Source organism: Pogona vitticeps, chromosome 4, assembly GCF_051106095.1.
Source record: "Pogona vitticeps strain Pit_001003342236 chromosome 4, PviZW2.1, whole genome shotgun sequence".
Classification (NCBI taxonomy): Eukaryota; Metazoa; Chordata; class Lepidosauria; order Squamata; family Agamidae; genus Pogona; species Pogona vitticeps.
The window spans coordinates 23,953,307-23,966,669 of NC_135786.1; the positions used below are offsets into that span (position 1 = coordinate 23,953,307).

General features: G+C 41.8%; 1 protein-coding gene across 6 annotated transcripts in view; it reads right to left on the reverse strand.

Annotated features, from left to right (window-relative positions):
• Window positions 1-2,019: 2,019 nt before the first annotated feature.
• EYA2 (EYA transcriptional coactivator and phosphatase 2) overlaps window positions 2,020-13,363 on the reverse strand; it is a 178,787-nt gene continuing 167,443 nt past the window's right edge. For 5 of the 6 annotated variants that reach the window (XM_020779433.3, XM_020779435.3, XM_020779434.3 and 2 more), the window contains exons 13-16: window positions 13,051-13,165; window positions 12,390-12,511; window positions 8,271-8,371; window positions 2,020-2,878 (exon numbers count right to left, since the gene is read on the reverse strand). In XM_020779433.3, coding sequence (XP_020635092.3) covers window positions 2,798-2,878; window positions 8,271-8,371; window positions 12,390-12,511; window positions 13,051-13,165 — 419 coding nt within the window. In that variant the 3' untranslated portion in view covers window positions 2,020-2,797. Of the gene's footprint in view, window positions 2,879-8,270; window positions 8,372-9,349; window positions 9,803-12,389; window positions 12,512-13,050; window positions 13,166-13,363 lie in introns of those variants that run through there. The other variant, XM_078392693.1, reaches the window with a different exon arrangement.

Here is a 13,363-nt window from a genome sequence, read left to right on the forward strand (position 1 = left end):
ATTTAAAAATAAACACCTCAGTAAAACAAATGCGAACTAGTGTGAATTTGGCAGAAATTTAGCATTAAATACTAAGCCACTAAGGAGATCAAGAAGCCTAGTTTACATATAGCCATGAAATAGCCTATTATTCATAAGAACATACGTAGAACTTCCCTCTATCCACTTTATCCATCCATCCTTTTATGCATCTCAATCATGTTCCCCCCTCAGGTGCCTTTTCTCTAGGCTAAAGAGCCCCAAATGCTGTATCCTTTCCTCATAAGGGAGGTACCCCAGCCCAGTCATCATTTTAGTCGCTCTCTTCTGCACCTTTCCCAGTTCCACTGTGTCTTTTTTGAGGTGCAGCGACCAGAACTGTCTGCAATACTCCAGGTATTATAATGGCGTACCAGTGTTTTATAAAATGGTATTATAATGTTGGCTGTTTTATTTTCAATTCCCTTTTTAATGTTACCTATCATGGAATTGGCCTTCTTCACTGTGGCTGCATACTGGGTTGACACTTCATTGAGCTGTCCACCAGTATACCAAGATCTCTTTCCTGATCCATCATGGACAGCACAGAACTCATCAGCTGATAAACGAAGTTTTGATTTGTTTATCAGAGTGCTGTCCTCTGAAGATGCTGGCCATAGAGAGTGGCAAAACGATAGGAAGAACAACCTTCAGAAGACAGCCAAAGAGCCCGAAAAACCCACAACGACCAAAGTTTTGATTTTTTGCTCCAATGTGCATTACTTTACATTTTCTTATACTGAAACACATTTGCCATTTTGCCTCCCATGCTCCCACCTAATTAATACAGCAAGGTCAAGATTCCAGACAAAAGCCAAAACTTCTTGATTCACACTGAAGAGTTGACTTCACTTGTGTATCTGCTAAAATATTTACTTTTGCTGGCTATCAGTGGCCTGGCTTTCAGTTGACCCAGTATCCTCTGAGCCTTGCTGTCTTAATTCAATTTGTTCATCTCCTGGAAACATGACCGTCTTCTAATTTTCAGTCTTCTACTTTTCTCCCCTTTGTTTCCTGTCCTGTCCTTGCAGCCAAGTTTACTTTTGCACTGGACAGTAATTCAGCAGTCAGTCTAGAGCCAGAAAAGAATGTTTTGTGCTGCCCAATTTTACTCTTTTTTAAACCCAAACATCCTTGTCACTTTATTTTGGTTTAAATGATCACAATGCTGAAGTGCAAACACAGCCCTTGAAATGAACCGGACATTGCCCTTTCCAGATAATTCTTGCTCCTTTTATGAAGACATACATTCTGAAAATACCATCCTTCTTGTAGAATATTAATGGTAGCAAAAACCTAACATGCATATAGCTGAGGGGCAGGGAGCTTTCCCCCTTCCATAGGTTCTTGGGCTGCATCTCCATCCATCTCACCAGAACAGCTAATAGATGAAGACAGGATAACATAGTCTTAGCAAGCCTTAGCCAGTATAAGCATCATGGCAGTTGTAGTGTATCAAGACTTGAAGGGCCACACATTCCCCACCCTCCATCTATCAAGACCTGTTTATCTCCCTCTTCTCCACTACCATTTTAGCAGAATGTGATAAACATGTCAAGGAGATGAGAAAGCTCCTTAGTCACAATGGCCATATAAAAACAAACTACCTCAAAGATTGCCTCCAGGATTGAAGGAAATATGCTTGGAAATACCCGTTGTTTGGCAACGCAAGCATGGGTTTTTTATTCATTTATGTCCTACTGGGGATGTACCTGATTGGTGACAGTGGAAACAGAATGGTGGAGCAAGCAGGCCTTTTGTTCCTGTTTACCACACGTCTTACATTTTTACAAAAGAACAGTTGTATACCCTCTGAAACCTATCTCTTCAGAGTTCTTTGTTGTGGATGAGCCCTCTCAGGGTCTGGACCAAGGAACAAGTACCCTCTTGCTTTAACAGGTACATATATTGGTTTTTAAGCCTTCACCACAGGAAATGACTGGTTGTAGGTCTTCTCCAGAGGAAAAACAAAAAACAAAGTCAATTTGAAAAAATTAAACATTTTTAGCCCTAGAATTGTAAACATAGTTTTATTGCCATTCATTCATCACAAGGTAATTCTTCCTCCCAACCATGAGAAAACAAGATGGCAGCCTACATAGACATGTGCAAAGCTCACATGCCACGGTTTTTTTTAAAAACTAGCTATAGTTCTTACACCAACAATTCCGTATGTGCTCATTTCAAATGGACATGATAATGATTATTCCCCAAATATTTACCTTGGAGAAAAGAGCTATTAAATTAGAATGAGCTGAGTGCATTCAACCCAGCAGATAACAAACACAGATACTGAGCTTAATATCAGAGTAATAGGATTAGGTCATAAATTAAAAAATACAAAAACAAAATCATCTATTTCAATCTTTCCCCCTTGCTTTTCCTCAGTAACTCATCTGAGTTGATAAACTCGCCAGCAAATATGTCTAGAAATTCTGTGTCATGCCTTCCCACCCTATTACCCTTTGTTAAAACAAGGGAAAAAAAAACCCAAACTAATGAATAAAACCACAACTGGTCTTCTGTATACTTGGAAGTAATTTGCATGGCCAGTCCCCTTTCAGTCCCAAGAATCCAGTTATTAGGTCATGTAAAGGTTTCTCCTCCATTCAAAGAAACAAGAACTTGGTATGCTGTGTTCCTGGTGCAGATTCTTTTACAGGCTTTCATACAAAAGAGCTCCACCACAAGGACAGGATAGCATAAAATGCTGACAAAATAGGTTGCCTCTTCAGGAGTGATAACGAAGCCCATTGAAGAAAAAAAAATCCTGGGTTTGCTACAAGTATTCCAGCTCTAGTGCGTGCCGCAGAGCCTCAAGGTCAGCATGACAGGAGATCCTCCAGAAAGGCATGTTGTGCTAGAATTGCAAATTAACAACAGTTAGGGAGACATTTCCGAAATCTTTAATTAGATGGTGGCAATCTTCTCAATGCATATGCAGTAGGACCCCCCCAGTAGCCATGTGGGATCAGTTCCAGCACCCCATAGATGCTGAAAAATGTGGATTGTAGCAGACACTATTATAATAGTGAATGCTATACAGAGCATACACCTACTGTCCAGTTTTGGTAACTTAATCATCTCTCTCTCTCTCTCTCTCTCTCTCTCTCTCTCTCTCTCTCTATCTATCTATCTATCTGGAATTTTATTTTTTAAAATATTTTATTTTCAGACTGTGGATAAGTGAATCAGTGGATACTGATTCTGCAGGTAACGGGGTCCTAATGCAGAAGAGTGATCATACAGAAGCAGTATGCATAATAATGAGGACACTGGAAAGGTACAAGCAAGCAAAAAAGCTATCTTCATATATCGTCTTCAAATTGTTTTTGTAGAGACTTTAAAAGCATTTTTTCAACATGTGTGTGATGCCAAAAACCCTTCTGCTCTTGCAAAACTCAGTGCAGAATTGGTCATGTCCAAAAATGCCTCAGTTTGTATCATAGCTGGCACAAGCCTTCTTGGCACCAAAGGTGGAAAATTCGAAGGACACACTCCTTCCAAGAAATTGGAATTCAACATACATACAAATTTTAATTTCAGATGTTCATTTAATGCTGTTTCTAGAACACAGTCCTTCGTTGTACATGAGTCAGCAAGCTAATTTAGGAGAACTAGCACATGCCACGTTTTCTCTCCTATGAAACAGGGGTAATTAAAGTGTATCCCCAGCATCCTGTTCATTACCCAATTGTTGACTGACAAAAGGAGTACAGAGGATAATTTCATGTTTTCTGCCTCATTTAAGTTCAGGGGCCTTTCTCCAAACTGGAACAGATTATTTTATTTCTGTGCAGGCTTTCTCCCCAAAAGGGACCCAAATTGCCTTAAAATGACTAAAATACATAAAAATTAGAATCACAAAAAATAAGAATATTAAAATATAATTAAATATAACAATATTTAAAACTGCCCAATATGACTAGCTAAACTCCAGTTAAAAACACACACACACAAAATGAAATATATTGCACTCGACACTAAAGCTCATTTTTCACGAGGGTATTGAATGTCCAAAGCTCTGCTTAAAAAGGAAGGCTTTGCCTGCTGAGGGAAGGACAACAGAAAGGAGTCAATCATGTTTTGTTTGTGAGGGAGTTTCATTGGCAACTGAAAACACCTTTGCTTGTATCCTCACCAAACATGCCTGTGAAGCGGATGTTAGATATCATCAGTCTATAAGTGGCCATCAAACCCACAAACTCTGTCCAGTTCTCACCACTGATCATCTACCACAGTGATCAAAGTTGTCTTAGTACCACAACTAGGCCAAATCCAGATGGTAACATATTTAGACAGTTTATGTCATCCAGAAATCCCTCGTGCTGGGAAGCCACCATGGACTGTGGTACTATGCCAAAAGTGGGATGTTGGATGCTAGCTGATACAGTCATTGCCAAAAATATTGGCACCCTTGCAATTCTGTCAGAAAATGCAACCCTTTTCTCAGAAAATTGTTGCAGTTGCAAATGTTTTGAAACTCACATGTTCATTTCTTTGGTTTGCATTAGATCAACACACACGCACGCACGGACGCACGCACACACACACACACACACAAAACACCAGAGAAGAAAAGTCAAATCTGATACAATTCCATACAAAAACCCAAAAACACACTGGCCAAAATTATTGGCACCCTGTCTAAATTGTAAGAAATAATTGCTTGTCAAGCATGTGATGCTCCTTTAGTTTGTATTTGGACACACCTGTCGCAAGCAAGAGGTGTGGGCAATATAGTAATCACACTTGCAACCAGTTAAGATGGAGAAAAGTTGAATTAACCTTTGTGTTGTGTGTGACACTGAGCATGGAGAAAAGAATGAAGTGTAAAGAGTTGTCTGTGGATCTGATAGAAAAAATTGTGGAAAAACATTGACAATCTCAAGGCTACAAGTCCATCTCCAGAGATCTTAATGTTCCTGTGTCCACTGTGCGCAACATCATCAAGAGGTTTACAGCCCATGGCATTGTAGCTAACCTCCCTGGAAGAGGACAGAAGAGCAAAATTACTGAAAAATTACAACAAAGGGTTGTTCGAATGGTGGATATAGAACCCAGATTAACTTCCAAACAAATTCAAGCTGATCTGCAGACACAGGGTACAACAGTGTCAGCTCTCACTATCCGTCGCCATCTGAATGAAAAGGGACACTATGGTAGGAGACCCAGGAGGACACCACAGCTGACACAAAGGCATAAAAAAGCAAGACTGAAGTATGCCAAAACGTATGTGACAAAACCACAATCCTTCTGGGAGAATGTACTGTGGACAGATGAGACAAAAGTAGAGCTTTTTGGTAAAGAACATCATGGCACTGTTTACAGAAAAATAAATGAGGCATTCAGAGAAAAGGACACAGTCCCTATAGTCAAACATGGTGGAGGCTCAAAGATGTTTTGCAGTTGCTTTCCTGCTTCTGGCACTGGATGCCTTGACGGTGTGAACGGTATCATGAAATCTGATGATTACCAAAGAATGTTGGGGCACAACAGTGGTGGCCAGTGTCAGAAAGCTGTGTCTCTACCACAGGTCATGGGTCTTCCAGCAGGACAATGACCAGACACACACTTCAAAAAGCACTCAGAAATGGTTACAAACAAAGCGCTGGAGAGTTCTGAAATGGCGAGCAATGAGTCCAGATCTGAATCCCATAGAACACCTATGGAGAGATCGCAAAACAGCAGTTGGGAGAAGGCATCCTTCAAATCTGAAGGGAGCAGTTTGCAAAAAAAGAGTGCTCCAAAATTCCAATAGAGAGGTATAAGAAACTCATTCATGGTTACAGGAAGCACCTGATTCCAGTTATATTTTCCAAATGGGGTACGACCAAATATTAAGTTAAGGGTGCCAATAATTTTGGGCAGTGCATTTTTGGGTTTCTGTGTGGGATTGTATCAGATTTGACTTTTCTTCTGTGTTTTTGTGTGGTTCCCACACAAACCAAAGAAATGAACATGTGAGTACCACTACATTTGCAACTGCAACAATTTTCTGAGAGAAGGGTTGCATTTTCTGACAGAATTGCAAGGGCGTCAATATTTTTGGCCATGGTTGTTGTTATGTAGGATTCAGACAAGACTTTTTCATGAAAACAGTCTCTTTTAGGCAAGGCGGAATTCTGTCCTGGAATTCCTGCTCTAATATAAGGGAATGGTCTAGAGCAGTGGTTCTTAACCTTTTTGAAAGAAACGCCCCCTTAAGCCATTGAGGAAGTTATCATCACCCCCCTCGCCGCGGTGATGATATCTTTTATTTATTTATTTATTTAATTTACTTGTTTATTTATTTATTTATTTAAGACACTTAAATCCAATGACCCTGAAAACAAAATTAAATTCCAAGAAAATGAAATGCCCCCCAAAAAGTAACATTTAATGATTTAGTTGCAAGTGAATTTTAAGACGCAAAAAGTAATATAAAAAGGGCATAAAAACAAATGCAGGAACTAAAAATTTCAATACAAAAAGTCTGAAACTAAATTAGAATTGGAGGAAAATATATATTCATGCACACTGTAAAAAGGCTGCAGCCATCTTCACAGGTTTGGCTTGCTCCAGCGCCCCCCTACTGCCCCCTTCTGCTCCAGAGCCCCCACACCACCCCTTTTCGTTCTACCGCCCCCCTGAAAAATGAAATCGCCCCCTGGGGGGCATTATCGCCCACGTTAAGAACCACTGGTCTAGAGAAAGAGCTCAGTTTCTAAGGCACAAGATGGTCGCTTCAATCTGCATAATGGTAGGATAAGGCCTGATGTTTGTGAGAAAGCAATATAGAATAAATTCAAAACGAAGGGGTGCAGTTTGCACTCAGAAGTCCGTTCCATCCCATCATTCCTCATCTAGGTTTCCCACGTGGACCTGCTTCAATTTAAATCTTCTGTTTTCCTTTCTATAAAGTGAAGAGAAGTTGGCAGTTCTGCCACGCCTGCTGCTCAGCTCCCTTCAATTTATCACTCCTTCGACAGGTGAAGAGAAATGACCCACTCAGCCTGAGATATCATCAGGGCTGCTGGCAAAGGAGTGAAAGGCGCCCTGTTCCTCCCAATGGGTTTACAAAGCTCAGGTGTGTAGTCACCCGTGCTAATGATCATCATCCATCAAAGGCCCTGACAGCTCCAGCAAAGAATGTGTGCTCTTAATGGGAAAGAGGCTTAAAGCAGGAGACACTGGGAAAGGGGGAGTCACACAGTTTGTATTGCTTAACCCTACCATGGGGCAACCCGGTGGCCTTTGATGCACTCATGTGCACTGACCCTTATTACCTTTGAAGTTCACAGGAGTCTTGCCTAAACCTTCACACTATTATCACTTCACTTTCTTCCTATGCTTTTGTGTTCTTATTTTAAACTTCTGGTGATTCACAATTTATTTCCTTGGGAACAGCTCAGTTTACAGCAATCTCTAACAGGCGGTGAGGTGTGCACATGGGAAATGTTCAACCTAAAGAGGAGTAATAGCTTGAGGATGGGAGAAGGCATCTCCAATGGGAAAACAGCACTGGTAGAAATGGGTCACTTGAGGGAGGGGATATTACCTTAAAACCTTAGCAATCTAAGACTGAATTCCCAACTTCTAGCTTGATTGCCAGATACCAAACTCACTGAACTATCCAGCCAGGCAAGAAAGCATTAGGAGTGTGCCAAACAGCCTTGGAGATGCATGTTATCCATAAGTCACACACTTCATCTACCCATTTTCAGATTTTTACAGTTTTATCATTCAGAGCATTCAATTCACATCTCTGTTTTCTCTCAGGTACCACATATTATTCTTTATAAAAGAAAGGAAAGAAAGGAAAAAATAAAAGAAAAATAGGGAACCTTCACTTGGACAGCAATGTAAAACATCCACTTCACAGACATGTATTCAATCACTCTTCCCATATTTTTGTTTTTGGACATGTAATAGCACTGCAGGAAAGAGAAATGGCAGATCCTAATGCACCCACTGGCCTGAGCTTGCTCCTTCTTTATGTACCTAACAACATCACTGTTAACAAAGGGGAGTTTCTGTAGCAAGCAGAAATCACTGCAAAGGCCTCAAAAGCTGCCCAGGGGGACGGAAGGAGGATTTACAGTAGGAAATTGCTTAAAATGCTTTATGGACTTTCAAGATGGTTTTTTAAAAAAATTAATTACAAAAAACTTAGAATAGGAAGGAATTCCTGCTTCCTTGCTTCAAACAGAGGCAGAAAGCTCCTTCTTCTTTTTTTTTTTAAATTGGAGTTTTAAACCAAAAAGCCATACCTTTTTGGCTCCCTGTTCCTCTTCAACACCATCTCCTATTACAACGTACACAGCCTTCCGCCCAAACCTTTGCATTATCCTTTCAAAACAGCTCTCTTTCCCTGCATAAGAAAAGGACGAGCATTAATTTTCTGAACAAAGTGTATAACATACATATATCACTTTGGGGACTTGTATGGTTGAAAATCAGCCTAGAAACCAAAACCAAGAGTACACTGGTCAGAAATTTTAACAAACAGATCCTTAATATAGTGCACTTATCATGCTTATCATTATTTCAGCCTAGTAATCATCATCATAATAATGTCCCATCAAGTCAATTCTAATTTATGACAACCATCCCTGGGTTTTCTAGATACCAAAGATTTGAACGTGGCTTCCTAGTTCCTTCTTCTGATGATGATCTGGGACCGCAGAGCTTGCCCAAGGCTGCACACCATGTAACCTCATCAGCTACACATGCTCCAAATGATTTCAGATAGCTCCTTTCCTGGGAAGTGCAGCCATCCAAATTTCCATCCTTTCTTTTTTTCTTTATTTGTATCAGAGTGTTGCACAATTTTAAATTATGGACTTATATGAAATACAGGTAAAATTAAAAACAAATTAAAACGTTAAGATAATTAGAATATTTTTGACGAGGACTACTTCAATGGCCCTTTGCTAGATGTTCTTTTATACATGTGGTGGGGCATAAGCTGCATGCACCTACCGTATTTGCCGGCGTACAAGATGACTTTTTGGGCCCAAAAACGTGCCTCCAAGTCTTGTACGCCGGGTGCACTTCATTTGGGCTCGCTCCCCCGCCACCCACCCGTTTCCCTTTTCCTCCTCCTCCTCCTGCCACCCCCTTAGCCTCTTGCCTTCTTCCTCGTCCTCGGCCAGAGTCCGCCGCCCCGCGCGTGCTGAGCCAGCGGCGCGCTCGCTTGCCTGCCACCCCCGTTTCCCCTCCTCCTCCTCCTCCCACCCCCTCAGCCTCTTGCCCTCTTCTTCGCCCTCCCGCTGTTGAGCCAGTGTGCTCGCTCACCCGCCACCCCTGTTTCCTCTCTTCCTCCTCCTCCTCCTCCTCCTCCTCCTCCTCCTCCTCCTCCTCCTCCTCCTCCTCCTGCCTCCGCCCGCCCAGGCTCTTCCTGTTGGGGGGGTTCATCTTATACGGCCGGTCGCCTTGTAGACCGGCAAATACGGTAAGTGCTGCATTGATTGAATTTCTCCATAGTCACAGATAGTTCGTCCTGTATCCAAGTGGCGCTATTTCCTCGATCATTCATTGACCTTTTTATTTTGCTTCAAAGTCTATTAAGTGACTCCCAGATGGCCCATCTTATCAGGGATGCAAATTCCTTGTCCTTCAGATGTTGCTGGACCACAGTTCCTGGTATACCTCACCACTGGTTATGTTCAACATTCCCTCTAAGCTGCCTGGGTGGCACAGCGATGAACTAATGCCGAGCATCTGCAGTTAGTGTTGCCACTTACCTGGTTCGGGTTGGGGCTGGAGCTCTGCATGCACAGGGTCAGGTTTCTGTTCAGTGCTGGTGGAAAATCAGAAGGAACATTGTTAATGTTCTCTCTAATTATCTACCAGCACTGAGCATCAGTGCTGAGTGAAAACCTCATACTGTATTGTGCATGCAAAGTTCTGGTCACAACCAGAACCAAATGTGTGGAAATGCTATCTACAGGTGCGTAGTACCAATACAATACCCACAGCTGAATTATGCAAGCATATATTTTATTGTCTATTTGCTTATAGCATTTACCACTGGCTGAAATTCTGTAGTGCAACCTGCACCATGCAATGATATCATCAGCAATGGCGATCCCATCCCTGCTAAAGGTCATGAGGCTCCCCTGAGATCCTTTTCACTGCAGAGAAGCCCTCGGGGACCATGAGGCAAGGAGAGCCTTTAGTTTCTGACAACTGCTGCCACCAGTAAGACCAACCAAGCAAGCTACAGAATTTAAATGCTCCTCTTTGGTAGCTTCCAAATAGCTTTCTTGTGGTGAAAGGAACCCCAAATGAGCCTTGGGACCTTTGGTAGGAAGAATCAGGAGTTTTCAATTCCCCCCCCCTCCAAAAAAGAATCACCATGACTCCTAATGTCATCACTTACATGGCATAAGTTAAAGGAATAGGATTTCAGCCAGTATTTGGCAATAACTGTATTGTATTTACAGTGGCGCCTTGACTTACGAACGTTCCGACATACAATCATTTCAAGTTACGACCAGCTCCGGCCACAAAATTTTGCTTCTACTTGCGGCCGGAGCTTCGAGTTACAACCAGAAAAAGGCAGGGGAAAAAGGCGGGGAATTCAAATTGCTAACCGTTGGTAGGCGAAGAGGCTGCTTCTTTGTAGCTCTTTCACCTTAACGGTTAGAGTGAGTGCGATCGGAGGAGGCTTCGGACTGCCTGGTAAGGTGCTGCTTTCTACTTTTAAAAAACTGTTTGGGTGGGTTTTGCAGTGTGGTTTTGAGCTGGGTGGTGGGATTATGTTTCTATGCTGTGATGGGTCTTGCAGGGTTTGTTTGCTTTTTGGGTCCCCCCCCCATTTCTGATGGGTCTTGTAGGGTTTCTTTGTTTTTGGGTCCTCCCCCCAATTTCTGATGGGTCTTGCAGGGTTTGTTTTGTTTTTTGCTTTGCTGTTTTTGCATTTCCGAAGGGTCCTGCATGGTTTGTTTGCTTTCTGCTTTGCTCATTTTACATTTCCGAAGGGTCTTAATGGTTTGTTTGCTTTCTGCTTTTGTTGTTGTTTTTTTGTTTTTTGGGGGGGTTTTGCATTTCCAAAGGGTCTTGCACAGTTTGCTGACTTGTTGCTTTGCTTTTTTTTTTTTTTGCATTTCTGAAGAGTCCTGCATGGCTTGTTTGCTTTCTGCTTTGCTTTTTTGCATTTCTGAAGGGTCTTGCATGGTTTGTTTGCTTTCCCCCCCTTCGGCCAGAATGGATTAATTGCATTGCTGATGGGTCTTGCAGTGTGTGTGCCTGCGGGTTTTTTGGTGATTTTCCCCCCTTTGGCCAGGATTAATTGCATTTCAGTGCATTCCTATGGGAAATGGTGCTTCGACTTACGACCATTTTGAATTACGACCGGAGTTCTGGAACCAATTAAGTTCGTAAGTCGAGGCACCACTGTATTAATATTGCTCTTACCGCAATGAAGTGATGTACAATAAAACTTATTACAACCCATAATTAAAATTTAATTAAAACAAATGTAACAACCAATTTTAAAAATCAGGTCCAAATAGGATAGTACAATTTTACTTTATTTAATATTGAGTCTTGGAGAATGAGTCAGTAATAGCATAGAGCATATGAAAGTGCTCCATGTAGGAAGGAGAGAGTAGTTACTTTGTTATTCCAGAGCCAGGGGTACTGTAAGGCAGTGGTTCCCAACCTTGGGCCTCCAGATGTTCTTGGACTTCAACTCCCAGAAATCCTGGCCAGCAGAGGTGGTGGTGAAGGCTTCTGGAAGTTGTAGTCTAAGAACATCTGGAGGCCCAAGGTTGGGAACCACTGCTGTAAGGGGTTCAGACCTTGGTTTAAGAAGTACTGCAGCTTTCTGCTCTTTTGTGTGATGAGTTGACAGGGAAGTAGATGGAGGAGAGCATGCTGTGCAGCTCATATCACTGAAATAAGTTTTTCAAAAAGTAATTTCAAAAGCACTATTTTTACTTATCTTTGACTAACAGGAAAACAAGTACTTTCACAAAATGGTAACTATACTAGTAACTAACTACTAGAGGGAGTTTTTGGAATGATAGCTGTAACTACTGACTTCTGAAAAACTATTTCCTAAGCTCTAGTGAAAGTTCAACTGTCCCAAATGGCATGCTGTTTATCCCAGACTTATTTTGCGAATATGTACTGTACAAATGGAGAAAGGCAGACTGGGGAATGTTGCCTAGGGATGTGATTCTCCACATTTAGCTGCAAGTTTAATGGGAGTCCTTAAGAGGGAAACCTGGAGCTTCTAAGAATGGAGGAACATGCTGTAGTTTTCAGGCATTCTCAACCCTGTAGGTGGGCAGGATTTTCATATGGTTATTTTCACTCATCAGATTTCACAAATCTATCACCAACATTTACACAGCTGCACCTCTGTCCCTTGTTCTTACCTGTCTTTGTTGCACTATAAATATTTTCAATGGGGAAGACTGAGCCTAGGCCATACAACAGCACTTTTGCAAGTGCTGGTATGAGCTGAGTTGTTGTCACCAAAACATTTACACAGTTGGGTCTACAAAACAGAAAACACTATAAGTGTTAAAGTCAAAGAGCAACCCTCCCTATCTGAAACAGAGAGCTTTGTTTTCTCCCTTATTAGTCTAAACTGGAAGCAGGATGTACAGTTTGCCAGCAATGAGTCCCATGAAATCAGTGATTAACACAGTAAGCAGTGGCTAGACTTTTAAACATTTTTCTCTTTCCATAATTTATTAGAACTCAAAACTAGTCTGAAAGTGAAGTATGTCACAAGTAATCGCACACTGGGGATATAAATGGTGTAAAACTCCAATAGCATTTACACTATTTCCCCCCTGGGCAGCTGAGTCCTTTTATTACTTTCCTGCTTTCCACAAAAGGTATATCTGGAAGCCAGGACTGGGGCCTAATTGTTCATTTTTCAAATCGAGTTCTCCATCACATGTCCAGATGGGCCCCCCACAAATTTGGCCCAAGGTGTCCTATAAATAAACGTGCCTTGGTTTGTTTCGAGAACACAAGAGAAAAGTAAAACTTTTGCAGCCTGGAGACGACTCCTTAAGCCTTTCTTACCGGGAATGTATCAAATCCAGAGCTTTCAAAGCATGTGTTAGCCAGAGATCAGTCAGCGCTTCCAGTTCTGCTCTTAACTGCAGCCAGGTTTCCCTCTTAGGAGCTCCTATTAAACCTGCAAATAGAGAAAGCAGTATTTGTAACTAGGTCCAATGGGAAGGCATGGAATAGCTTGCACATGGCTTTTGCAAAACTACAGAATCATGGAGTTGGAATGATCTACAGATCTATCTCATCCAACCTGATACCCCAAAGGCAGGACCATTCATCCACCAGCCGCCTACATGCATCCGCCTGCACAGCATGCCAGAAG